At 46.6% G+C, this 27020-nt stretch overlaps 1 protein-coding gene across 1 annotated transcript in view; it reads left to right on the top strand.

Moving 5' to 3' along the window:
• The first annotated feature begins 428 nt into the window (after positions 1–428).
• The window catches only part of CCDC3 (coiled-coil domain containing 3), a 37276-nt gene continuing 10684 nt past the window's right edge, over positions 429–27020 (top strand). The window contains exons 1-2 of the mRNA XM_064733043.1: positions 429–1155; positions 2073–2247. Coding sequence (XP_064589113.1) covers positions 746–1155; positions 2073–2247 — 585 coding nt within the window. The 5' untranslated portion in view covers positions 429–745. The remainder of the gene's footprint in view (positions 1156–2072; positions 2248–27020) is intronic.

Below are 27020 nucleotides of genomic sequence, written 5' to 3' on the forward strand. Positions count from 1 at the left end.
ACTGCTCTAGGATGAAGCAGTGGGAAGTCAAAATACATTGAGACCTGGCTTTTTACTTTTACTTGGCTCACCAGATGTATTTTGGAAAATGATTGCAGGCTGCTCTCCTCCACTTGCAAGTTTTTCTCCAGCCTCATTTGAAGTGGGAGAAGTGGATGACTAGAGTTACAAGTTTCTACACAAACACATATTAAGTTTCTCAGGATTTTCTTTCCTAGGGGAGCTGTGCACAGCCCCCTGCTCCACTGGGACCCTTGCACTTCCAAAACCCTACGAGGCACACCTTCACCATTCAAAGCCCTGGGTGCCACCAAGTGCTCACCCCGGAGTGCGCCCGCCTTTCCCTTCTCTGCTCTTCTACATCTCCCCTCTTTGCAGCCTCCGTCCTGTCCACCTCTTCCATTCGCATTCCTCCTCTTTGCAACTCTGCCTTCGCATCCCTCCCCTTTGTATCCCTCCCTTTTCACCTCCCCCTTTGCACCTCTCTCGCTTACAGCCCTCCCCTTTGCCTCTCTGCCCCCTTCGCATCTCTGCCTTTCCCCATCCCTCCCCTTCGCATCTCTGCTCCTCGCATCTGTCCCCGCACACCTCCTGCCCCGGCTCTCAGCCCTCCGTGCTCTGCCCCTGGCACCCTCCACCGCTCCGCATCTGCTCCTCGCCGCCTCCGTGCGCTCCTGCCCAGCCCCGGTGCCCGCAGCCTCCGGGCCGTCCGTGCCCCGCGGAGCCCGGCCCGGAGCCGCCCGCGATGCCGCTGCCGGTGTCGCTGCCGGTGCCGGTGCTGGGGCTGGTGCTGGTGCTGGGGGCCCGGGCGGGTGCCGGGGGTGGCTGCCAGCTCCCGGCCGAGTGGCGGCCGCTCAGCGAGGGCTGCCGGGCCGAGCTGGCCGCGATCATCGTGTATGCGCGGGTGCTGGCGCTGCACCCCGACCCCTACGGCGCCTACAACTACCTGCCCTGGCAGAGGGGCGCCCCCGGCGGCGCCCAGCACGGAGCGGGGGATCTCTTCTACTCGGCCGAGATCGAGCTGCTGTGCGACCAGGCGTGGGGCAGCATGCTGGAGGTGCCCGCCGGCTCCCGCCTCAACCTCACCGGCCTCGGCTACTTCTCCTGCCACTCGCACACCGTCATGCAGGGCTACGCTTATTTCTTCTTCCTCCGGTGAGTCCCGGGCTGGGGGGGCCGGGCAGGGGTTGGGATGTCGCGTCCCGGCTGCGGGGGATGCGCGCCCGTCCCTGCCCGCAGGGTTCGCTCCGTCCCGCTCTCCGCGCAGCGCCCGCTCCTTTGCACAGTTTCATAGGGAAGGGAACGCCTGGAACACCAAACTCCCGTAGTATTCCAGCACATGCTCAGGGAGCTGCTGTTGAGTAGCTGAGGGTGCTGCTGCTTTTGTTTTTACGGCGGGACGGTCACGGAGCTGGAGAGAGACCAGCGCGTTTGTCGAAGTTTGTCGTGGGAGTTTAAAACCCATCCCCAAATACTCACCCGATAGCTTTCCATCGACTCTGCTGAGTCCCGGCCAGACCCTGAGTTTGGGCTCATCGAAAGAATAAGAAAATAAACCACAATGTGGGAACAGAGCCATCTCTGCGACCTTTCAATTTGAGAGCATTTGCGAAATACTACTCAGTGGTTTGTTTTGAAATTCTTGGTATATTCTTAGGCTGGGTGCATGACAAAACTCATTTTGATGCTGTCTAGGGCTTAGTCTGCAGCAACATCTTTAAACACATTTTATTGACACGAGTTATTTATTGACTGCTTGAAGGAGTACTTAAACTCTGGGCTCAAGGGCAAAGTGATGCAAATTCAGTAGAAACTGTGGCCCAAAATACAGATTTGCCTCCTTCATGGTGTCTGCAGGGTGGAAAGAGCAGTTTGGTCCTTACTGCTGCTGCCTGATGCAGTCCTTGTGGTGGGAATTGTCATTTTGGTGCCAGGAGAGCTGAGAGCTACTTGCAGGCTAAAAGTCTGTGTGACTTTTTGTCGAGCCAGGCTGAAGTATGACAGGTGACTCCTGCAGGAGAGAGAGTGCTGTTCATTCTCACAGCGGGCTGCCCCTGCAATCTGTGTTCCAGAATGGATGAGAACTACATCCTGCTGCCACACGGAGTCAACTTCCAGGAGGCGATTTTCCCCGACACCCAGGAGAACAGGAGAATGTTTGCCAGCCTTTTCCAGTTTTCCAACTGCTCGCAGGCACAGCACGTGCTGAGCTTCTCCAGTGACTGGGAGATTCAAGAGGACAACCGGGTAAGGGATTTGTTTGCTTTCCAGTCCTTGTTTTCAAAGTGGGCACGGGCATTCCCATGTCCTTTGTGAACATGTGTACATGAATGCAGAGCAGCAGGTCCCTGATTTTCCTGTTCCTTGGGTATCACCAGCAAAGTAACACACTGGTGAGGTAATATTAAACTGTTTTCAAAGCTGACCTCTGTGTTAACCTCTTCAGCTTCCCATGGACCTGAGCAAAGCTTGGTATCAACTTGTTCATGAGCAATAGGTTAAAAATAGTATTACTTGTGATCTTGTCCTCCCCCACCCAGATAATTCTGGGTTTGCTATCTCTAGACCTCTTTTTAAAAATTCATCTGAAATACTCAGGAGCAGATCTTTGCTTTTGAACTTCTGTAGTGAGAGCAGTGCTTGGACCATGACAAACTGTAAGGGATTATTCTTGCCTGACTCCACATAACAGCATAAACATCTACTGAACTAATCACCCTGAGCTGCCTTTGTAGCAGCTGGGGAAAAAAAGACTCTTAGGGGCACATTTCATGGGAGTGATGAGGGCAGAGTTCCTCTGAGGGATGCCAGCACTTACTTCTGAACAAGACAGATGAAATGTTTCTTTCTCCTTTCAAGGAAGGCCACAGAAAGCAGTTCACCCTCTAGGCAATCCTCCCTTAAGAACATCCAAAGATGCCCACTATTGGTGGCTCCTGAGCCCCTTTATGGGATTGTAGTGTGTGTAATAAATGCAGGATTTTAACAAATGCTTATTTGGCAGAGAGGAGCAACATGTTGTCATGCGTGTGCATGTTCTGGATGTGCATATACTTTTGAGAAAGTGGAACTTGGAGTGGTTTTAGTGCTCAACTTTGTTTTGTGAGGCTGGTGGCTTCCCCTGTTATCTGAGAACATTTTAAGCACCTTTCTAGGTCAGGATGGACAGGACAGGTGTCATTGCTTGTGTCTTCTGTGGATTTACCCGAGGCATGATGTTTATGTATGACAGCAGATGTGTGAGTGGCTTGTTTGGGAGATGGATGGAGGGAACTCAGTTAGCTGGCTGAGCTTTTTCCTTTCACCACCTGGCCAAATGCCAGCATACAAAGTTTGAGCTGCTGTGTGGCCATCTGGCCAGTGACACAGCTCTTCTCCTTGGGATGCCCCATGAGCAAGTGTTTTTTTGCTGCTGATATTTTTGAGGGGAGACTGTAGAATGGTGCTGTTCAAATATATGGGACAGCAGCTGACATTTAATAAACTGACATTTAAGAGGAAATTAGTTATCCTACAATTAAATTGCAGAGCTGTAACCCTGTCTGGGCAAGAAGGGGGAGGTGGAGAGCCCTGGTCCCAGCCCTGCCTCCTCCCTCCCAAACCCTGCTCCCCAGTGCCACAAGCAACATACTTGGCAAGTAAAGGTGCTGCTGCTGCCAAATCCACAGATTTTTGTCTAGGGGAGCAAAGTGGCATGGGGAGGCCACCAGATCCAACTGCCAGTCTCTGCTGGTGATGCCTCTGCACTGTTTATTTCGTCATGCTGAGCTAAACGTGGAGGATCCTGATGGGCTGGTGTTCGTCTATGCCAGCAGTGAATCTCACCAGTCAGCCTTAATGGAAATGACCAGGCAGAAACCCCCAGGGTAAGCTGGGACAGCCCTCAGGATATGTATCAGAAGTGCCTTTCAGCTGTTGCACTCTTTGACCCGTGCAGCTGTGGGCAGACTGGGGGGATTAGAGCTGCTGCTCCCACTGCTGGGGCCGGGGGCTTCAACCCCCACCCATCCAGGGAGCACATTCAGCACAACTGATGGACACTTTGTCCAGCCCTCATAATGAAAAGTAAAAGCTTCCTCTGCACCAGTTAAAAATAGCTGGGGCTGACTGTGCTCCCATTCAGCTCCTGCATCTGTGTTTGCCCAGCCGAGCGCCGGCCCCCGGCGCCTGCGTGCCCCAGCCTGGGAAAGGGGGGACATTTCTGGCTGCTGCAGTATTAGGAATTTGTTCCTCAGCTCTTCCAGGTACAGGTCTCTTTACATCTCCCTCCTCTCTCTGCCTTTTTACCTGTAGTGTGGCTTTCTCAGTTGTCACTGTCTGCTCACATCCTGTCACAGTGTGAACAATTTCTGTTTCTGAATGTGCTCGGCCGAGCTGCCCCATGCTGGCTCCTAAGCTGAAATCTGTGCTGTGTGCCAGCTTCAGGCACAGACAGTGAACAGAACTCAGAGCATTACTCCTGGAATTTTGGAAAAGAACCTGTTTGGGAGCCTGGGTACATCCTAAGTGGAGTTCTATGATGGTGTCAGGTTGGGAAGAGCTTGGACAGAGAGGGAAGGGTTGTCTCATACTGTAGTGAGGAGTCAGGGGTCTCACTAGCTGCTGTGTACTGACATAAATTGTTACTTAAAATACATAATGGATGTTTTGTGCAGTCAGAGAGGAGAGGTGGAAATGTTGAGACATTCTGAGTAGAAGGCAGCTGGGATGAGAGTCCCATCCCAGGAATTCATAGGTTAGGTCCTGCCTCCAGGTGTTGGAACAGCTGCATGCAGGGACAACTTACAAAGCAGCAGGCCAGAGGAGGTTTGGAACAAAAGAATGATGAAATTTTCTGTTTGCAGACAAATCCCACAGTCTGGAAGTCTTTTGGAATCCTACTCTTGATATATTTCTGGGGTGGACACTTTAAGAGAGACTTTGGTGCTAGAAGCATGTGCAGATGCAATGGATAATTTGTGTTTGCAGCTCTGGGATGCTCAGCCAGAATGTGAGAAAATCCCATGATGGATGAGTGTCTTTGCCTCATTTAATTCTACTCCAAGCAAGAGGTCCCTTCTGCAGGGTGTGCTTGAGCTGGCCATGGAGCAGGTGACCCAAAGGTGATCACTGACACGTTGTCCTCCTGCTTGGCCTCTTCTGTCTGCTTGGCTCCTTGCATGCAGGCAGCCTTGTCTGGGCTGCCCAAGGGGTGAAACGAGGAAAACACTGACAGCTCCTTCTTCTCCTTCCAGCAAATGTATCTGATGATTCAAAAGAGAGCAAAGAGATGTGCAGGAACTTTTTGATGCACTGGGATGTGCCACACCACCTGCCTTTTCCATCATGGTAAAATGCTTTTAATTTTCGGAAGGGCCCATGGCGTGTGATGAAAAGAGGTCAGACCCAAGGCACATCTCACTGAGAATAATACTTTCCTCATCCTGGGCCTGCTGCTTTTGCTGTAAGCTAATTCCAGCTGCATTTTTAAGCCCCTTGCAGTCTGGGCTAAGAGCCAAATACTGCTTTCCATAGTTTTCCAATAACCCTACAATCTCATAAATTCACTCAGGCTCTTGTTCTGGCCATTTCAGAGTGCAATGATTGCTCCTGCTGTTGTTTCTTTAGGCACTTGCATTTTGGCCTCCACGTTTGCAGAGGCAAACATTAATGTGGCTTCGTCTTGACTTTTTGTCTCAGCCCCTTGGTGATGTTTGCAGATCTCTTGCTTTACTCCAGGTCGTTTTTGCAGTGGTTTCCACAAGGTTGTTTCTAAAACCAAAGGACGATGCAGTGCATTGGGATTGAAATCCAGCTCCCCTGCAGAGTTTCACCATTTTGGTGCAAATCTAGGAGCTGTAATTTCTCCTTCTGGTCTTCTGCAGGGTTGTGTGATCTCACAAAGAGGACATTGTTGCTCTGTCTGCACACGAGGGATTACAGGAGAAGTGACTTGAGGTCTGGTGTCAATAAGGACAGTAGAAATCTCTAGCAGCACTTGTAGTTATTGTTCAGAGGGTCTTGAAGTGGTTTTGTCAACAGGTTGGTAAGGAAATGTGTTCTTTTGTCATCCCCCTTTATGTGTGCAGGAGAGCTGCAAAATTACCCCACAACAAGGGATTGATGTCAAGATGTCAGCCCAATTGTGAGCAACAGTGACAGCACTGAGATAAAGTCCATGAAATTAAGGAGTCCAATAACTAAAATTAAGCTCAGAGATGGCAGGGGAAGACCATAGCTTTTATTAAACACCTCCCCCTGCATTGACTCAAGCAGCAGAGCCACAACCCCACAGTTATCTCAATTGATTTAGATGAATGGACTTGCCTTCTGAGAGACCTCCAGAGCTTTATCTGGAGGTATTATCTCCAATAATAGAGCTTTTATGGGAGTAGCCAGTGTCCCAAATAAAAAGCTAGGTAATTAGTGGGTTAGCCTGGCAGTCTACAAAGATCTGTTTAGCATCTTTGGGTTTGGATCTTCTTCCCTGGTGGCACCATGGCTGCTGTAGCAGACTAATGACCTGACTGTGACACCTGGAAGACTTTGGAGCAGCTGAAAAGGGAACTAGATAAGAAAAGCAACGTAACTGCATAAATGGCCTTGCCATTACTGTGCAAATCAAAAATTAAATTCAATTACATTCTCCCTCTGTGGAAGTAGAGGAAATAGTTTCAGAATTCTTTGTATTTTAGCAACTCCTGTGTGCATGGACTGGGTGCCACTGGGTTGGGTGAATCCCTGAGCCCATCTGCTGGTCCCAGCCTGTTTCTTCCCTGGTGCTCTCAACCAGGTGAATGGCAGAGGGTCTCAGTCAGTGACAGTGCACAGCACTACAAGGACACAAGCCACAGAGCAATAGCCACCTGTACTAGAGCTCCTTGCCTACCAGAGAAGGGCTTGTTCTGTGATGTTTGCTATGGGGACTTGTTTTGATTCATCTCCCAGGCAACATGCTCCCAGAGAGGGGGAAAAAAGAAGGAAAACTGAGGAAATCCCTGTAATTTTTCAGACCACGCTGATTTTGGAAGTGCATAAATAGTGTCATGTCCAGAGAGAGCCTGAGCTGCCTTGGATCCATGGGCCAGAGCTCTTTCTGTGGGGCTGAGGTGGACATTGCTGATGCCAGAAGTGACTCTGCTCTGTGAGTCTTGCAAATCCTGGCCACTAGGAAAAATGAGCTAATAGCTGTGTTGTCCACGTTATTCACAAAATTAAAATGAAAAAGTAATATTTTTTTCTATCATTAAAGTTAAGAGCTTCTGCTCTTGCAGAGTTCCCTCTCTGCTCAGAGTGCTGGATGATTGTCATGGTTTGAGCCTGGCACAGAGCCAGTGCCCCCATGAAAATGCCTCACCCTGGTGTCTGCTGTGAGATGTGACCAGGAATAAGCAAAACAGGCTCCAACTTAAACATAAATAACACTTTATTACCTAAAACTACAGGAAAAAATAGGAAAGACTATAAGGAAAAGAAAAGAAAATTGAAAACCTTACAAAAAAAACCATTTTCCTCCTCCCCACCACCTGACTTTCCCAATCCAATACATTCTCTCAAAACAACTGCCCAGCCTTGGCCCCACACGTTAGTATACTCAAACTGCAGTTCATGAAGAGGAAAAGGAGTCCTTCTTGTTCCATAGGCTTTTCCTGGAAACACACTGAAATCCCGGATGCTTCCTTGTCACTTTGGCACCGCCCGGAAAGTCCATTTGCCGCTTGTGACATGTTCCTTCCATGCTCAGTGCTCTCACCACCGAGACATGGCCAGAGCTGCTTTTAGGGTGGTCTTTCAAGGATGCCTTGTCTCACTCCAAAAAGGCACAGTCTCTGCTTTTGGGACAACTGTCCCCCCCATATATTTCCAACCCCCTGGGGCCGGGGGGTCCTCACAAATGAACCCTCCTGGTTTTGAGGCACTGCCTCCCCCTAAATGCAGTCTGTGTCACAGGAACAACTGAGTCCATGGCTACAAGAAAAGTCCAGCCAAAAGGCCACTCCAAATCATCTCTCCCCATCCAATCATCTCCACAATCTCCGGGCCAAAGTCCTTATCTCTCATCTCCCTTCTTATTCAGCTTCGAGGAGGATTAGCATTTTTGTAAGGCCCCAATCATGCAAGAAAGGGTTAAAAGTTTTCAGTCTCTGTCTGTCGGTCCCGGAGCGGCTCCCACGGGAACGGCTCCCACGCACGCTGCCCACACGCTGCCGCTGCGGCCGGGCAGTCTTCCTCCCCCTTCTCGCTGGCTGCTCTCCTGGGGGGAGGGGGGGCTGGCTGCCCGATGTCTCTTGGGGCTCCCCCACCCTTCCATCCTCGAAGCCCCCTCAACCCCCACCTCTGTCCAGGCCCCAGGCCTCACCGCATGGCTGGCCCCTCCCCCGCCCAGCAGCAGCGGGCCGGGCGGGGGAGAGAGATCTGACCTCTTCGCCCGACGATGTCCAAAGAGGAAGTGCCAGGGCAGTGCCCTGCTTTTAACCCCTGTGTATTCTCGGAGGTGTGTCCAAACCCCACTGGCTACACCAGGTGTCAGTATGAAACCCAAAACCTTCATTGGTTTGACCACAGCTTCCCAGAATTCCCACTCCTTCCGGGTCAAACCATGACAATGATGAATTTCAAAACTGGAAAATGCTGTTCATGGAGTCCAGAGCCAGCAGTTTTAGGAGAAGAAGCAGTCTGAAAAAGAGCAGGTAGCATCCAGGCTTGGTGAAGACAATTCTCTTTAATTCCCATGTACTGAATTTTTGTGTTGGCTTGTGGCATGAGCTGCATTAGCCATTCTCCCTTCTCTGCTCTTAAGGTACTAGGGAAACACAAAATAACCTCAGTTAAAAACAGTGCTACGTGGCAAGGGCAGTACAAAAAGACCTCAAAATAGAATTGCGGTGAGGTCCAGTATCTAGAGGTTTGAAAATCTTCTTTTACATGTGGTTTCTTGCCCTGCCATTGGTTAGAGGAGCTGCTTCTCCATGAGCCTAATAGCATGATAGAAAGTGCCATCGCTTCTGGGTTGTTTTTATAGTGATTTACAGAGTTTTTTTTTCCTCCCAGAAACCCACCCAGGGTGAGCCCCCTCCCTGTGATCTGTGTTTAATTTGAGTACATGTAAGCAATATCAGATGAAATGGAGAACTGCTGACAAGTGTCTGGGGCAAAGGAAGACCACAAGACAATTGATACATTTGGGTAACATCCCCAGGAGTCTTTTGGCACAGAAATGGAATTGATTCTTTCCCAAATCTTCACACCCAGGCTGTGGTAGGGGACTCTTAGGGCTCTGGCTGGCATATCCCTATCAGTTTTCTATCTTTCCACATGCACACAGGCTGATAAAACAGATTAAAAGATCACAAAGGAATGCACAATAGCCTTATCCACAGGATGTTTCCATTGCATATGGTCTTTATTGTAATTATTACACCTAGAAGGTGTTCTGAGCAGTGCTTTCCAGAAGAAAAATGGACAATATCTCTGGTTTTCAGTTGTTTCTTAGAGGCACATTATTTCTGTAGGTTGGCTGTTTTTCATACACAATGCAGGAGGGATGAGGTGAGGTAACATGGGAGCCTTGGATTTGGTATCATTTGTGAACAGTCAGAATTTGGGATTGAAAATGGAGCTTTTCCCCACCCATCTGAGCTCTTGTCCCCCATGGCAGCCATGGGGGGGTGGGTGCTGAGGTGAGACCCCCCCTTAGCCCCCTCCTGGTCCCAACAGGGGAGCCCCAAAGTGTCCCACAGCTCCTGGTGAACGTGTCTGGGCCATTGCTGCCTGTCAGGCATTGCAGATTGCTCCAGAGCACAGCTCTCTCTTGCCGTGTCTCAGGCACATCCAAGTACATAATATCCTTAAAAATATCCAGTTTCCAGCTCACCAAGCAAGGAAATACCAAGACAACCAGGGGTATGCGTGTATGTGTATGTGCTGCTGCCTCCTCGAAGGGTGAAGCAGCAATCCTTCCAGGAACTGGCAGGGAAGGGAGACCCACATGGCTCCAGGCCTCTTTTAATTATCCAGAGTCACACTTTAATGAAGTTCTGCCAAATGCTCTAATTCATTCCATATTTTGTGGCACTATCTGCTGCTGTACTTGAGCTTGGTGGTGAGCAGGCATCTGGCCCCAGCCCCAGGACACCTTTGGGGTTCTCTGCCTCGCTGGTGGCCACAGAGGCAGTTGATATTTGTAGGCTGAGGTCTGCATGTTGAGACACACAAAGGTGGGGCTGAAGGGACCCTGTTGTCCCTCCTCAGTTTCGGATCCAAGGCTGTCTGCAGGGATGCCATAGCCTTGGGCTTTCCAGCCCAGACATGGCTTTTCAAGCCCAGCAGTGCTTTCTTAGCTGGATGAAGAGTTTTTTGGGAGGCCCTGACCTTAGGAAACCTCTTAGCCCAGGGCCAAGGCACTCTGTAGGGAGGAGAGGTGGGATTTTGATGGAGCTGCTCATGTTCCCTCTATGCTAACACAGAAGTGACTGAGAGGGGTGATACCCCTCAGTGAGAGGGGGCAGTGGGAAGTCTGAATCCCACCTGAGCATCCACATGTGAAGATGGGCTGGGAATTGCAGCATTGTAGTGAGCAGTGGACCTCTCATCCATCCTCTCTGGAGATGACACTGTCCTGGGAAAAGTGGCAACCAGAAGACGTGAGGAGGCTGACTTCAGTGCACTGTCTCCTTCCCTGGGTGTGAGTGACACCTCTGCTTCCCTGCCCTCCTGCTCACAGCCTCCCCAGGGTGGGAGAGTGAGAAGGGACATCCCACCACTGTGGAAGATGAAGGGAGAGGTGCAGGGAAAGGGTTGGTGTGGATCTGGGCTGGGAAATTGAATAGTGCAGGATGCTTGAAAGAGTTTGTGTCCACAGCCAAATCCCCTTCCTCAACAGAGGTGCTTCCTCCACTCAAGGTGCCCCCCAGATACCTGGGACATGTTCTCCAAGGAGAAGAGCTGAGGCTGGTGTTCCTCAGGTGGATGTATCATCTTACTAACCCAAGGCAAAACAGAATGTGCAGTCCAAAGAAGCAGATCATGGGGTTGTTTGGATCCAAGTATACTTGTCCCATGACATTTCAGTCTCAGAGGGTGGAGGTGCTGACTTTGCCTGGGAGCTACTGAAAGATGCTCAGATGAGTCCTGGATCCTGCTCCCAGTCGCACACTGGGGCTGTTCCAGTGCTTTGGCTGGGCTGGGAGCAGCAGGGGAAGCAAACATCAGAGCAAACATCACATGGCTCCTCACCTGCTTGGATTATCCTAGAGCTTGTTTTGAGCCAGCTCTTGGGAATACATTCAGAATGAATCTCAGGCAAGTTTTCTGGAACAAGATCTGCCAAAATTAATGAGGGAAATACCCATAATTTATGTTGTTCCACCCAGTTATGGGAGCCACCACACCTTTCTGTAAATCTGTGAGTCTGTAGATGAGTTGGGTGGGTTTTGTGTGCAAATTGATGCTTTGAGTTGGTCAGCAGGTGGAAAGGATGATTCATGCAGATCAGCACTCCTGGACCAGGATCTGTCCTTGATGAACATGATGCTCCTACAGGGACTGTGGGCAGACCTGTCCTTTGATTTAGTTGCTGTTGACCTTAAACCCAGGGAAAGTATTTTCTTTGAATTTTTGTCTCTCTCCTGACCCACCTGTGAGACATATACAGAAAAAGATGGAGCAAAACATTTATTAAAATCAACGGCCACCAAAATCCAGCTGGCAGCTGGCAGACAGGACACCTGTGATGCTGCCGTAACCAGATCAGCCACTGTGGCTTGAAGGGAGATGAGATCTTTTAATCTGGGACATATTTTCTCCCAGCCCATGCATTTTGATGTTTATTTTCACAACTGACAAGCCAAGCTGGCTCTGAGGCAGCAGGAGTTCGAGTCCCTAATGGAAGCTGCAGACAGAGCCTTTTAAATCCTGCCTCCACCAGCCAAGAACCTTTCCAAATTCCCCTGGAGAAGTGTCCTTGCCCTGTTGTGCTCAGCCAGAAGCAGCCATGTGGTGCCAGGCTTGGCTTGGCTGCTGGCCCTGGCAGCGCTCAGCCCCTTGCAGTAGCTAATGTGAAGTGACAAACCAAAGTGCCTGGTTTTTGGGGACTGGGAACAGATGGTTTTGGTGGACCAACTGCAGCTGGTTGCTGAGCAAATCATTGCAGGTGCCTCCAGCAGCTGATTCTCTGACTCCCTCCCCTTGCTGCCCCAGTCTGTCTTCAACCTCTTCAACTTTTTTTGGAGCAAGGCTGCTGCAACTGTTAGTTGAGTCATCAGTAAAAGGAATGACAGCAGGGCAAAACACACTGAGGGAGAGGCAAGTTTCCATGACACTGTAAAATACAAAAGGAAAATAATATGACTAAAAAGCCAGGTCTGAATTTCTGCCCAAAAAACTTAAGAGCTAGCAAGGAAACAAATATTTCCTGAGATCTGAAAGCACTTAACGGACTTGTCCTGCAGTATTTTTGCATTTCCTAGATCAGTAAGGAACCTGTAGCAACTTCAAGGGAGAATGTTGGTGCAGTGTTTTATAATGAGACAAGATGTGGGACTAAAATGCGAGCTGGTATTTACACACTTATCCTCAAACTGACCCATCTCCTTCACTCTGCAGGGACAGCAGGAGAGCTATTTCCATTCTGCAGAGGTGAAGGCAAGGCAGGTGTGTTGGGCTCTGTATCCCAGTCCAGTGGAGACAATTCTTTTTGCTCCCAGATCCGTGACCTCTGGGATTAGAAACAACTGTCTGAATTATTTTTTTTACCTGTAAACATATTTGTCAAAATCCTGTGCCCTTCCCCTCCCATGGCTTCCAACCTTATTGCACAGGTAGTGTACTTTGAGTAGGGAGTTTTTTTCAGGTGGATTTAGCATGAGCAGCTGGGGTTTAATTGTTTATTCAACCAGAGCATGTTGGTGGTATGAAGTCTGGCTTCCTTCTTCAGGTGGATGGTGTCTTGTATCCTCTTCATTTCCTCAAAATGCAATGAGTTTATTGCCTTCATTTATCTTTGCTGTACACCCATTTCAGAGCACAGTTGTTTGTTTGGCTTTCTTTTTGTATTTCCAGAGCCTTTAAACAGGGTAAAACACAAATATGTTCTTCTGGGTATTGTTTATTAGAATTTTTTATTGTGGAAAATTATTTAAATGCTTAACTGGATGGTGGCTGGGGAGAGAAAAGAGGGAAAGTCAAAGTGGAGAAACAGCTTGTACTGACACTGGCTCAGGGGTAGGAATAGAAATTCAGATGCTTTAAGTCCTAATTTCCCTTACATGTGGGAAAGATAGAAATCCCATTTCAGAGCCTTTGAAGCAAAAACACAACACTCAAAATTCTTCATTTTGTTGCAGAGTGAGGAAGCTGTTTTCCACCTTTAAAGCAACATCCTTTGGTGTGGGAGATAAGCAATAATGAGAGGGGGCTTAGTCACAGTAACCATTGGGCACCTCTGCCATATGCCTGCTTATACTTTAACAGAATTCTGAGGTATGGGTTGGCTGGAAGAGAGTTTATTCATGGTCTATAAAAGTTGTCTTAAGTGAGAATCTGTGCATGGCTTATCTGTGGGGAAGAACCTTACTTGGTCTGTAAGTACATCTGCTGGAGATTTTTCTGTGAGTAGAGACAAATAAAAAATAACATTGCAAATGAGAGAAAATTAAAGTAACTCATGGGAATAGGAAATGAAGAAATAACCCACCAAATTGTGTGGCCCACTAATGTGGTAAAATCTCCATTATTTACAAAGTTTGTAAAGTGGGTCAGAAGAAGACATTCCCTGGCTGCCTGCCTCTGGAGGAAGAGCCACTGCACAGCTCATGACATGGCTCTGGGAGGGCCCCCTGTCCTGTTGCTCTTCAAGCTGGGTGTTGGTGCTGCTCTCTCTGGAGAGGGTTTATGTCCCTCACTCTGTCCAGGAGGTACCAGGTGGCATCCAAAGCCAACCTCCATCAGCTGGATTCGAAAAGACAACCTGGAGGTGAATTTTCCTAAAAATCACTCCAAGTTCTCTGTGCCATGCTGGACATGAGTCCTGGTGTTGTGAAAAGCCTCTGAGGACTGGAAACAAACACTTTTAAGAAGGCTCTACTGAAGGGTTGTTACTATCATCAGTGATTTGGGTTTTGTCCTTTTCCACATCTCAGGCTCAGGCACATTTTGTTTGAGTTGAGTGAGCACTTCACTATCTGTCCCTCAAAATCCTAACCGAGCCTCTGTTTTCTTAAGTCTTGGTTTCAAAGGGCAGAGGAACAAATGTGATTCTTGATTCTTTTCCCAAAGGTGTAGAATCATCAATTAAATGTGTCCTGGAAATAATAATTTGTGCTCAAATCTTGCCTGCCATAATAAAAATGGCTTGAAACCACATCCAGTGACAAAACCCTCCTACATTGAACTGAAATATAGGGTCTGAAAGCAGCTGAACCACTGATGGAAAATATCCTGGTGCTTCCAAATCAGTGGCACTCTGGAGCTGCTGGAGCACATCCTGTCCTTACAGACAGTCATTGCTCAAGAAACACATCACAGATGTTGGGGATATGAAGGAGCAGAGCCCTTCCATCAAAGCATCAGGCCAGAGAAGGGCTAAAAACAAAATCCCAGGCTGGAGGCATCCCTGAGGCATTTAAATGTCTGTTCTGTGTCTGGAGTTCGGGATCAGCCTCTGCTCCTGCTCATTGTCAGAAACTCTGAAACGGGAGAAGCCTCCTGTGGTCTCTGCTAACGAAGTGGTGTTTATCACACTCTGTAATTGCATTTGCCATGGTATTTACAGCATTTCCTATGTTGTGAAACGGAGAAATCTCAGGCTTGCCCAGGGCTCATTGTGTACTTTAATCTGCTCCTAAGCCCACATGTATCTTTAAATATTAACTTACACATTGCCAGTGTCCCGGGGCAGCCTCAACCCCACAGCTATGAGCTGGGAACGTGGCTATTGAAGTGTTCATGTTTGCTCTCAGTATTTATCAGATCCAGTATCCTTTTTTCCAGGTCCTAAAAAATAGGTCTTTTTCTTTTTCTTTTTCTTTTTCTTTTTCTTTTTCTTTTTCTTTTTCTTTTTCTTTTTCTTTTTCTTTTTCTTTTTCTTTTTCTTTTTTTCTCACTTTCCTTTTCCTCTTTTCCTTTTCCTTTTCCTTTTCCTTTTCCTTTTCCTTCCCTTGCATTTTCCTCTGCAATCAGTATTCCTGACTTCTCTAGAGCAGCACAGGGATTTGGAAATCCTTGCTCAGCACAATATGGAAGTGGAAAGATCTCCTAAGGCTGCACCCACTGCAACATTAGCCCTACAAATAACTGCTTTCAGTTTCTGCTGGTCTTTGGGGCAAAGACAATGTATTAATTGCAAGAACAGAGGTAATTTGAGCTCACTCTGTGGTCTGGCCTTGGCCACATATGAACTTGTGTCTAAAAGGGACTGATGTGGTCCTGGGCCGTTTATGCCACAACACCTTCACCATGACCATGGCTCTGTCTCACTGGCTTCTTTTTCTGGGTACAGCAGTTCCAGCTTGGATTCAGTAGATGAGAAAAGTCCAGAGCTCGAATGCAGCACTGCAGCATGCCCAGAGTCCTCCTTCTGTGTCTGTGTCTGTGTGGAGCAGGTGGCTTGAATTTGGCTGGAGCTTATGGTGCATTTTGGAGTCTTTATCTTCTAGCTCATAAAGCCTTTTGGATAAAATTTGCTGAGTGCATGAAGGACGTAGAGTTTTGTTTTGTGGATTTAAATCCAATCTTCTAAATTGCTTTAAAGCAATTCCTTGTGTTTTGAAATTCTGAAATCTCTGACTCCGTTTCTGTTTTTTTTTTGTTTTTTTTTTTTTTTGTTTTTTTTTTGTTTTTTTTTTTGTTTTTTTAAGGCCTGTGGTCAATCATTACCTGATTTAGAAAATGGTGCAAAGAAATTTAAAAAAAATTTTTTTTTCATTTTTTAGGAAAACAAATAAAAAGAGAGGACACATATGTTATCAATACTCTACCAAAAGGGAACATTGTCTCTGATACTGAAAGCCTTTAACTCTAAAGCTTGTAGAACAACTGGAATAATCTTTCTAATGCAGTCAACATCATTGGAGGTGTCATGGGGCTGTTTGAATTACTTCAACATTGATTTTAGGGCCTTTTCTCTTTGAACTTCAAGTCTCCACTGTAGATGTGACTCTGAACATGTTTTTCTATGCATTTTATGATAAATATTCTGGCTTTGGATTGGCTTCTTGGTTGGATGTATTTAAGTATTAGTTGAATTGAGTTAAGGAGCTTGTCTACTTTTATTGATCTTAGAATCTGAGCAGAGATTGATACAACATTCTGAAGGGCTTTGGCCAACAGCAGAGTGGAGTACAGGAGTCCTTTTGTTAGATGCTTTATTTTCAGAAGTTCTGAACTGGTGCAAAATGGCAGTTTTGCCAAAAGTTTTCTAAGGAAGTAAAGTAAAAGACTGTCAGCATTCTCCCCTGTCACCATCCCAAGACCCACAGTATGCCAAGAGTTACCTAAGTCAGGTATCTATGGAAGGGTAAAGGAAGAGAGTTCTAGCTGATGCCCTCCCATTCTCCAGTGTTTTAAGCTGAAGAAGTCTCTGTGGTGAAGCAATTTCCATATATTTATTTCTGTCTATATATTCAGTGGCATGCAGTCAATTTATCTCCCATAAAACTGTCCAGCCTTCTCTTGAGAATTTTATTGCCTTTTTGATTTGATTGCCAACTTTTAGATTGCTTTCAACCTGTTTCCTACTTTATTATCTGATGATCCCAGTTCTTCTGCTGGAAGATGTTGTCAGTCTCTATTTTTTCCCTTTATCCTCAACCCTCTCACAGGACAGGAGACTCAAAATTACAGACCAAGCTTAATGTCTGAGCCTCAGAGAAGGTTGTTCCTCCCCTATCCTGGACAGGAATCAGCTGCTCCTAACACTGTGCAATGCAAGAAAAGAGGGAGCAAAGCCCCTTCCCTGGCTGTCTGGGACCTCCCAGTGCTACTGCCACAGGGAAATTTCAGAGTTTTGCCTAGACTGTTGGAAATGCCAACAGGGAAAGCAAATATTTGTGTGTAAGACTTAACCCCAAGAAGATTAAGTGCAGATGAATGTCAGTAGTGCCAGCAACCTGTGAGAGAAAGTGAAAACCGAGAAGGATGTAAAAACAGAACATAGTACAGGAAATAAAAATGAATAAAAAGAAAGAATAAAATGCAAAACAGATTAGGAGCAAATCAGGGAGAAGGAAAATTTCAATGGGGCTTTTTGCTTTCCCAAAAGGGGCAGCATGAAGAAAAGCATTGCAACAGGGGCTCATCACTGTTGGCAGGTTGGGAGGTTCCAGGGGTGAGCACGAAGTAAGGAACGGGTAAAAATGAGGGATGCAGCTTGATGGGATGCTGCATGGACAGTAGATGCTTTTGGGAATTGGGAGGGATCCTGGAGGCAATGAATATCTTGCAGAGTCTTTAGTTCCTACCTCTTCAGTTCTGGAAGCCAATTGCTAGCTGGGGAAATGGTGATCCGTGGGAAGAGGTTTGGTTTTGTGAAGCTTGGCCCATGTTCTGTGGGAGGAGAGCTGTGCTGCTTGGAAAGCATCCATCTGAGCAAAATCATAAGTGGTAGGGCTGTCTAGACTAGTCAGGAAGGCGTGAACAAATAAGCAGAGTAAAATAGAAGAAGAAGAGAAAAAAGTGTGATTCCTCACCTAGAATGAAGTTAAGATGTCAGGAAAAAACATGACTCAAGGCTTCAAAGGCTGCAAACAGAAGATGTTCTTAGCTGGCTTTACTCTGAGGTTAGCAAGGAGAGGAAATTAGACATGCCCATCTCTGGATTTACGTGTCGCTGCTGGAAGTGGGTGGGGAGATGCGTGATAGGAATGCTACGATTAATTATTATAAATCTCTTTTTGTAACCACTGTGTGGGCAGCGTGCAGGTGTGTGTGAGGACCTTGGCAGCCTGACAAAAATATAATTATCGGTTCTGGAGGCAGCAGGGCTCAGTCCTTGGCACTTTGTCAATCAGCAGAGTGGTAATTAGCCATTGCCAGGGGCCACTGTGTTTTTCTGAAGAGGAAGGCAGAACCTCCTCAAACACCTGGATGTGGTCTGGGTGAGAGCATGGGGGAAGTGTGTCTTACCTGGCAGACTGCAATTACAGCAAAGATTTCCTGACTCAGAAATCAAACCAGAACTATTCTGCCTTAAACATTTTTCTTTTTTGACCTACAGCTTGAAACTGGCAGCAATCTGCGTCCATATAACCCAATCTAAATACAGTGGGTTTTTGAAGTGAAGTAGATCATTAATCTTTAGTTTGCCAGGGGTCATGATAGATTTTCTATCACTGAAAAAGAGGTTGGAACTCTTTTCTAGGAAAGATATGCACCTGCTGAAGTAATTTGGTGAGCAAAAGGAATGACTTCCAACAGTTTTATACAGGAAGTCTGATATAATCTGGTTTAAGGAGAACTGATTCTTGTGGCCCTCATTGCCTCATAGTGGACAGCATGTTATTTTCTAGTTTGGCTGACAGAAAATGTGGGGTTTGGGACTATACTACATAAAATGGAGAATTCAGTGTCCCTGCCCTAAAGCCCATTGTTAGGGATTTCCCTCCCTGTGGGTCATAGGAAATCATGTTTACAAAGAAATCTGAACCACAGGAGTGAATAAGAAGCAGCCTTGAGAGGAGGGTCAGAAGCTGTCCAAGGCATCATCTTTCCAGTTTCTACTATAGCTGAGGAGTCTGGGTGAGAAAAAGCATTGCTCTATGGAGCCTTTTAAAGTTCCCCATCAAGTGCAGTAAGACACACTATAGAGCAGCTTTAAAAACAAGGGGAAAACAAAGGCAAATATATCACTGACACAGAGTGACAGCCAAGAGAAGCTTGTCAGGCCTGGGTTCCTTCAAGGATGTGCACCGAGCCCTTTCACACCCTTAGTGCTGTTTGCTGAAGCATTGAGGAAGTGGGAAGGCATCCAGAGAAGTGATTCAACTCAGCTGACATGGTGGGGTTTGAAAAGGAGCAGGAAGGAGATGGAGATCTGCAGCACTGCTGACCTGCCACAGCTGGGGCCACAGTGATGCAAAACACTGCTCCTGCTGGTGCAGGCTGTGCTCAGGGGTGTCCAGCAGCTGTTGGAAGGAATGATGGAATAGCATCTTCTCACAGCTGCCACAGGGCTGGGTTTTTTTGGTCCTGATGGAACACAGAGACAGAATTTTGGGGTAGCCTTCAGGAAGCTCTTGACCCAGCTGGCTACAAGGAGTGAAAGTGTCCCACAACTCTGTATTGCCCTGGAAGACATGGACAATCTGTAACAGTGAATTGATTGTAATTTGTCAGAGCTGAGAGCTGTGTCCTCTTCCTCTGAGCTTCTGCAAGCTTCACAGATGCTGTGTGAGAATTACTGGTGAGCTGCAATGGTAAAACTCTTAACAGACACACAAGGTGAAGATTGAGGAGTGCTCATTTGTGGTTGCTGCAGATGTTCTTTGTTATGACCACGCCTGTAACTTTATTGTCATTTCACCACATTTTTAAAGTCCAGGCAACCCACAATTGTAACCACTGTGTCACCACCCAAGATTCAAAACTCAGCTCAGAATCAATGAGGTTATAACTGCATATAAACCTTTCCTGCAATTTAACACCAAGGGGAGCTGGCACGAGAAGACACTTACCTATCTTCTCAGGTAATGCAGAATTTATTATAGCACCCCTCCCTTTTCCTCTTCCCTTTTATGTGGTTTTGTACAGCTCTCACAAACTGTGATTATACATAGAAAGCAAAGTAATGAATGAGTTTGAAATATGAAGCCACATTCAGAATTTTCTGGATGAAAGTAGCTTTGTTAGTTTAGGGTATTGATCTACTTTGAGAAGTGATAGAGGTGGAACATTGCTTGTGAGATCTTCTTTCACCTGAACTTCAGGGGCTGAGCCCAGTAATTGGATCAACTCATGTTTAGGTTGAATTATCCCTATAATTTTTGTGTTTCTTCATTATTGTTACATATGCATCAGTTCTAATTGACTGAAAAGTTTTTTGACTAATTAAGCTTTGAAATACCTGGGAATTATTCCCTCAGCAATCAAAGGATGTGACATGCATTTTCAACAGTCTTCATTAAATTTAAATATTTAAGTCACTAATGTAAAACATGAGTTTACACCCTCCCAGCAATGACACCCCTGACTCCAAAAGGCACAACTAAGCTGTCATGAGCTGTTGGACAGATGGCAGCTTCTTTAACTGCTACCACATTACTTTTGTTCTCCTTTCTGTTGCTATTTTCAAATTGCTGCCTGGTCATGTAAGCAAGACTTGGACTCAAAGCCCAGAGTCCATAGCAAAACATCTTCTCTGGTGTGTCACTCTCCAGCCCCAAAACCAAAAAGTCAGCCACATTTCTTGTCATTTTTAGTGGATCTGAACATCTGTGGAGCTCAGTCCAGCTCCAGCCTCAGAGTTGTTCTGTTTGTGTCTCAGGAACTCATTTCTAAACTGGAGTGTCTGAACAATTTTTACCTGGCTTTAAGGCATGGACAGTGATTAGCAGAGCTGAGGCAATGTCCTTGTATCTACTGATTCTTTTTGCTGCTAGACATCTGCCTTCCTTCCCATGTAGCTCTGAAACCAATATGCCTGTCTGTCTGTCTGTATTTCATGTGAGGTATTGTGCAGAGAGCTCATTACAGACAAGCTCAAGTGTAGCCAGCACTTAGCTGCAAGTGCAAACATATCATGAACGTCTGTGTTGCATTAGGATCTTTCCAGAAGACATTGAAACACAGCCAAAGTGGCTTCACAGACTCAGTGTTCTCCCAGCACTTGCTGGTTCAACTGCTCTTAAAAAAATGTGGAATTTGGGAGAGCATGGATGTCAGCACCAGTAAAGATTGGCAGGAAATAGGTGAGTTGATTTAGAGCTCCATGCTTGAGCCTTCTAGAGGAACTTCATGGAGAGAAACTTAGTGAGCTGTGAGAGGAGGTGGCTCTGGGGAGCCACTAGCTGCCATTTCTGAGTTATAATTGGATTTCACAATCACAGAGCTCCATCCATCCCCACCTCCTGTCCTCACCTGAGCTGTGAGGGGCCTCCACCAGCCCAGTGAAACACCTCCAGAGCCTGGAGCTGGCCCATCAGGAAGGATGAGAGGGAAATGTGAAAGCAGTTGCATTGCAGGCTTTGCAATAGTTGTGAGGTCTCCTGTTTGAAATTTCCCAAGCCATGGAGCTCAGGCAAAGCACCTGAGGGAACAAGAGCTGTCTTACCTTGCCAGATGTGTCAAATCAGTGCAATCTCCATCCTGAGAGGGAATGAGTCTGGTGAGTAGGAGATGTGATTTTGCTTGACAGCTGTTGGTTCAGTTCACAGAGAGGTTTTGCTGCACAGTGAGTGGATTCCTCCTGGAGGAAACACAGCCAGATTGCTGCAGATGCCTGGATGGTGTGCACAGCTCCTAATGGGAACATGAGGGATCCACAGCTGGGCCTTCACACACCTTCTGAGCCCTCTCCCTGTCTGTTTGCTCACCCCAAACACATCTAGGGCTTCAGTCTGCAGACACATTGCTATTGCTCCAATTGACTTACTCATGTGGATGCAGCCGACAGCACAAGCCTTTTTGGGGTGTCTCACCTGAGACCTAAAGTTTTTGGCACACAGGTCTCACTGTGGGTTTCTGGAACTTTCAGTTACCTGTTTCTTCTTCCTCTCTATTCTTTCCTTTAAGCCTGCCCACCTGACACTGCTCTGGGGACCTTACTGTTCAGACATGGGTCAGCCCATCAGGGTCTGGCGTGGCAAATGTGGCAGAAGATGTGGAGAAGTACACCATCCATGTCTTAGTGAGGCATTTCTGTGTCGTTTTGGTAGAAAACATGACCATCATACCTTCCAGCTGACCAGCACTGAACTGAGTAATCTCAGGAGATCAGGAGCATCTTTACAGTATCACATCAAGGCATTTGCTCTTAAGTTTCCAAAAGCCTGATGTCTGAAGCAAAACTCAGCTTTGTTTTGTCCACAGACAAGTGCTGCCTCTGCTTTGCTCTCAGTTTGCATTCAAAGCCTTAAAAAACCCCATGGGTTCATCAACATGTTCATGAGTTTTTAGCAAGCTGGGATTCTGCTTTCTGACAGCTCTGTTTGGGCTGACATATGTTTCTGCCCTTTCCTTCTGTGCAGGAATGTGTCTCTTCATTTCCATGAAAACCTCCATGGTGAGGAGTTTCCTTTTATTCCTGCACATATCCTGAATTGCTTCATAAAAGTCACTGACGATGAGAGCTGGAATTATCTTCAGATTTTATAACTTGGCTAAAAAAGTCTGGCTGCAAGCTAAATCTTCACGCATAAATCTCAGCCAGGAAATAATTTAGTTTCTCTCTTTCCATCAAAACAGCAAACAACTCGGCCTACTCCCAAACAGTTGCAAAGTTCTCAATGGTAAAAGGGTATTTTAGGAAGGGATTAAAAAAAGAAATGTTACTAAGTGGCAGAGTCTCTAGGGTGGGGAGAATGTGGAAGGAAAAACATTTGGAATGATGCAATTTATCAGGATTTTTTTCTGTTTGTTTTTCTTCACTTGAAATGCCTCACAGATATCTGGAGGGAGCAGGATAAATCAGTTTGGTTGACTTGCAGTAACACTGACTGCCATGAGAAGTGTAGGTGCTGTATGCCAATACAGGAATGTACTTATTAACAGGATTAAACAGAGCAAGGCAGAACGGAGACATCACCTGGATGGGGCTCAGATTAAACAAATTGGTCATCCAGTCTTTTCAGATGAGTTTGTGCTGCACTTTACATGTACTAACCCTAAACCACATCTGGCTGATGAAGAGAGGCCTCAAATATCTGCAGGAAAGGGTCTTTGCCATTCCCTCCAGAGGCTCAGTGCCATGTTCTTGCTGTGCTCCTCCAGATTAGCTCACACTCTCATTGATTTCTGACCTAGGTAATGAGTGAGAATAAAACTTTTCTTCCATTCCTGTAGAATATATTCTTCTGCTGGCTTTTCCGCTCATTTACTGACCCTTAGCTCCAGAATAATGAGAGGAATGACGATAGCCATGTTGTTGCCTAACCATTCACACCCATTTCGTTGGTGAATGGTGCCTAAGGAATGCTTTGTTTTGTCTTCAATGGCCCAAAAAAGGCAGTTGCTAGAAGTTGTCCCTTTGATCATGCCTGAAACCTTGGCCTTGGGACCATGGACATTGCTCATGTGTCTCAGCCATATCTGAGCCATGTTCACAAAGCCAGGATTTTTTCCTTCTTGGATAATGTGGACTTAAATGCCTTGATCAGGGACACAGAAAGATACAATTTTTATATTGCAAACTTGTATTGACTGTATCCCTCAATACAGAAAGTTCAGTTAATCACATGGTCCAGTGATGGGCAATTTGTCCAGGATCCTTACTGAACAATATGTTTGCAGATTGCAGGAGACAAAGCTGCAGTTATGGACAATGCCTTCCATCACCTAAGGAAAAACATGGTTTCTGGGCTCACACTCTGAATTTGCACAGAGAAGCACTGTGGCCATTCTGCATGCAAGTGAAGTATCTGCCCACGAGTCCTGGCTCTGCTATTGCTCCTGTCCCAAACACAACACACAGGCTTTGAATAGAGACCTTTCTGGATTAGGCTACAATGACTCAGAGGCTCTATAATCACAGTTGTTCTGTAATCCCCATTTTTGGAGACAAGGAATGGAAGTACAGGGAAGCTGTTTACTGGACCTGCTTGCCCCTAACTGGTTATTGTCCTCACTGGAGTGGAGACCTCCAGTCCCATTCCTCTGAGTAGGACAAGGATTTTATCTGCCCTCTCTGATGAGGTGTGAAGTGCACGTGTTGCTTAAAATGAGAACAAGCTGTTCAGATAACACAGTTCAGGATGATAGAGGTTTTGTTCTTCCAACATTATCATTGCCAAAAGACAGGGCAAGTGTCCTAATTATGGGACTAGACTGGAGCCCAGGTCCTGATTTCCTTCGAATGGGTTTGCCATCTTTTTTTTGTCTTTTTCTTTTCTTTTATTTTTTTTTTAATTCTGTGATGTCAGGCAATTTTTGTGGAGTTGTGGGGATGGTGACTGGTGTGGGTACTGTGTTACTGCAGGAGGGGTGTGAGGCAATCCAGATCATCTGCTCCTCAAGGCTCTCCATTCCCTGGCCCTTGCTATTGCTAAAGTGATGCAACACAAAGCTGGTGAAAGTACAGATAACTTCTGTGTCAGAGAAATATGGGACAAGCATAACAAATTCCACAGAAGAATTTTGGACTGATAGAGAGAATTAATTTCATAATCATGTTTAAAGCCCGTGCATACACAAACAGTAACACAGACTTAGAGGGGGAAGCATTTGCTGCCTGTCCCTAAGTATTTGGCCAGGAACAATAGCAAATTTTGAGGGTAAAAACACATAACAGCAGGATATTATGAGATTTTTCAGACCTCAGTGCAGTTATTCACAAAAAAGCCAAACCCTAAGGTAGTCCATGATTGAACTGTGGCTCTAAGGTATCACCATGGGCTCACTGTGCAGTGAAGCGGCACTTGCTGTGTAATTCTCTCTCTCCAGCACAATTATTAACATAAGATTAAACAGTTGAGAGCTGCCACTGCAACATTAACCAGCACTGGGGTGTGTGCTCTATAATTTAGATGCTTGGAGGGAAGAAGAGTTTACCACAGGGCATCCACCAGCCCTGTGAGCATTTTGTCCTGTGTAAGTGTGGCTGCAATCCTCCTTCTCCTGAAATCAGGCTGGAAAGAGTACTCCAGGCTTGTGTGTATGGGGAGCCCTGACTCATGCTGCCCTTATGACCTTATTTTCTGCAGGCATTGCAGCCAGCCCTGTGTGAAAAGCTTTCCCCTGTATAAGGTATTAAGTTGTGCAGCACATGGTGGGAGTTTCTGGTGCTTCTGTGTCTGTATGAAATGCAGCAAAGCAGCAGGGAGAGGTTTTGGCCACTAAATATGACATATGATTTAAAATATGATTCTGTATTTCTGTTGATAATTGAAATACTGGCCCAGGAATAGAAGCTGATCTGAGGAATTGTACTAGAGTGAAAACAGCTTTTGTCTCCTATAGAAACAGTCATTAATGCCCCGAATGCTTAGGGCATCTGAGCACATCCAAGCAGGAGGGTGGTTCCCTAAATACCACATCTTTCCACACTGAAAACTGTCTATTTGTCAAATCCTGCCATCTTCAGAGTAGCCTGTTGCCCATTTATCTCACCCAGGGTGGTCTGGGGCCCTTTCAGGATTTCCAGCTCACGCAGCAGCCGGGGCTGTGGACAGGCTGCTCTGGGCTGCCTGGTGGGACAGGGATGGTGAGCAGCAGTGAGCTCCCATCAGCCAGATGTTAGATGTGCTTGGAGCTTGTTGTTCAGAGCTGCTGATCAGTCTCTCAGGCATTTGGTCCCTTTCTCAGCACTGACATTATTCAGAGAGCGCCTGTACATCACAGATGTTTGTTTTTCCTTCCCTTTATCTTTGCTTCTTCAACCTCACCAAGGCTTTTCCACTTCATGCCGTGGCAACTTGTGCTCAGCCCTGCTGGCACGGGGCACAGCGAACAGAGCTCTCCTCTTTGCCCTGGGCTTGCAGAGCAGCTCAGGAGCAGATGCAGATGCCTTTTGTCAAACCCTTGAGTTTCACCCAGCCTGACTTCAGGGCTGCTGCCGTCATTTCCATGCAGGATTCACAAATCCCTTCCTGCTGGCAGGGAAAGGCTTCATTAGAGCCTCTTGTCCTGCTCCTGCCATGGCAGGGGTGTCTCCATGTGTGCGTAAGCGCCGTGCTGGAGTTGTTTCCGCACCATTCAACTCAGTTTCAGTGCCTGATTCCCTGCTCTAAATTAGTTCCTCTGACTCATCCTCCAGAGGAATTTCTGTCCCTGTAAAGACTATAGAAAAAGATCAGAAAACTGAAGTTTCCTACCCAGGATTGAGGTTACCTATTTTAGCAGGGTGATGCAAAGACCACCACAAAGGACCCACCAAACACAGATAAATACAAGCCTGAGTGTGGTCCCCATGCTTTTCTGGACCCAAATAGACTTAGGAAATAAAGAGAAATGTCTCCAGAAGTTCCTTTGGATGCTCAGGAGAGAAGTGAACATTCCCCCTCCCCAGTGGCACCACAGGGCAGCAGGTTGTCCTGCAATTTCTCTTTGAAATCCCTAAGCCATGCACAGAAGCAGGGCATGCTCAGAGCTTCCAGCTGAGCCTTCAGCCAAGGAAATCCTATCTGTTTGTAAAGGCAGCTGAGCTGCAGCAGCTTGTGTGCAGTGTGAAGCCAACACATCCAGAGCAGAGGGATTTATAGGGCAGCTTGACTTTTATAGATGTTGCATTAACTTTAAACATTTGCCTTTCTCGGCGTGGGTTCTCCGCCTGTGCATACAAGTCCCCCTGGGTATGATATATTGTCTGGGGAGGAGATATGGCCTCAAATTACACTAAATGTCCATTTCTTTGCTTTCTTGAGAGGCAGCATTTAGTGCATTGCAGTCACGCTGTGGCCATTTGCCAATACCCACCCACAGCCTGCTGGGATTTGCTTGGCTTCTTTCTCTCCCCATTTTGACTTATAGGTGACAGAGAAACAAAGGTTCTCTTCATATTATACATATTATACATATTATACATATTATACATAACATTTATTTCATTATTATATTTACTGATCCCAGTTCTTCCCTCCTCAGGGACAGAGGATGTGGGCTCTGAGCATTTGCACTCTGAACTTGCTGTGGGGTACAAGGGGGTCTCGCATGGCCTCACCCCCTGGAAGTTCTGAATTCCTTAAGACCTTAATCAACCCTGTTTCCATGTGTCCCCTGTTCTCCCACCTGCTCCTCTGTACCCCTTACATCCATGTTTAATTAAACCTCAGCTTACAGACATCCCTGCAGCACTCGCCACACCAAAACTTCAGTCCCCTCTGTGAGGACTCCCAGGGAACTCCACAAGCTGTAAAAACAGACTGAAGTGATTCATACTTAATGCAAAGACCCCAAAC

The sequence above is a fragment of the Zonotrichia leucophrys genome, chromosome 1A, assembly GCF_028769735.1.
Source record: "Zonotrichia leucophrys gambelii isolate GWCS_2022_RI chromosome 1A, RI_Zleu_2.0, whole genome shotgun sequence".
Classification (NCBI taxonomy): Eukaryota; Metazoa; Chordata; class Aves; order Passeriformes; family Passerellidae; genus Zonotrichia; species Zonotrichia leucophrys.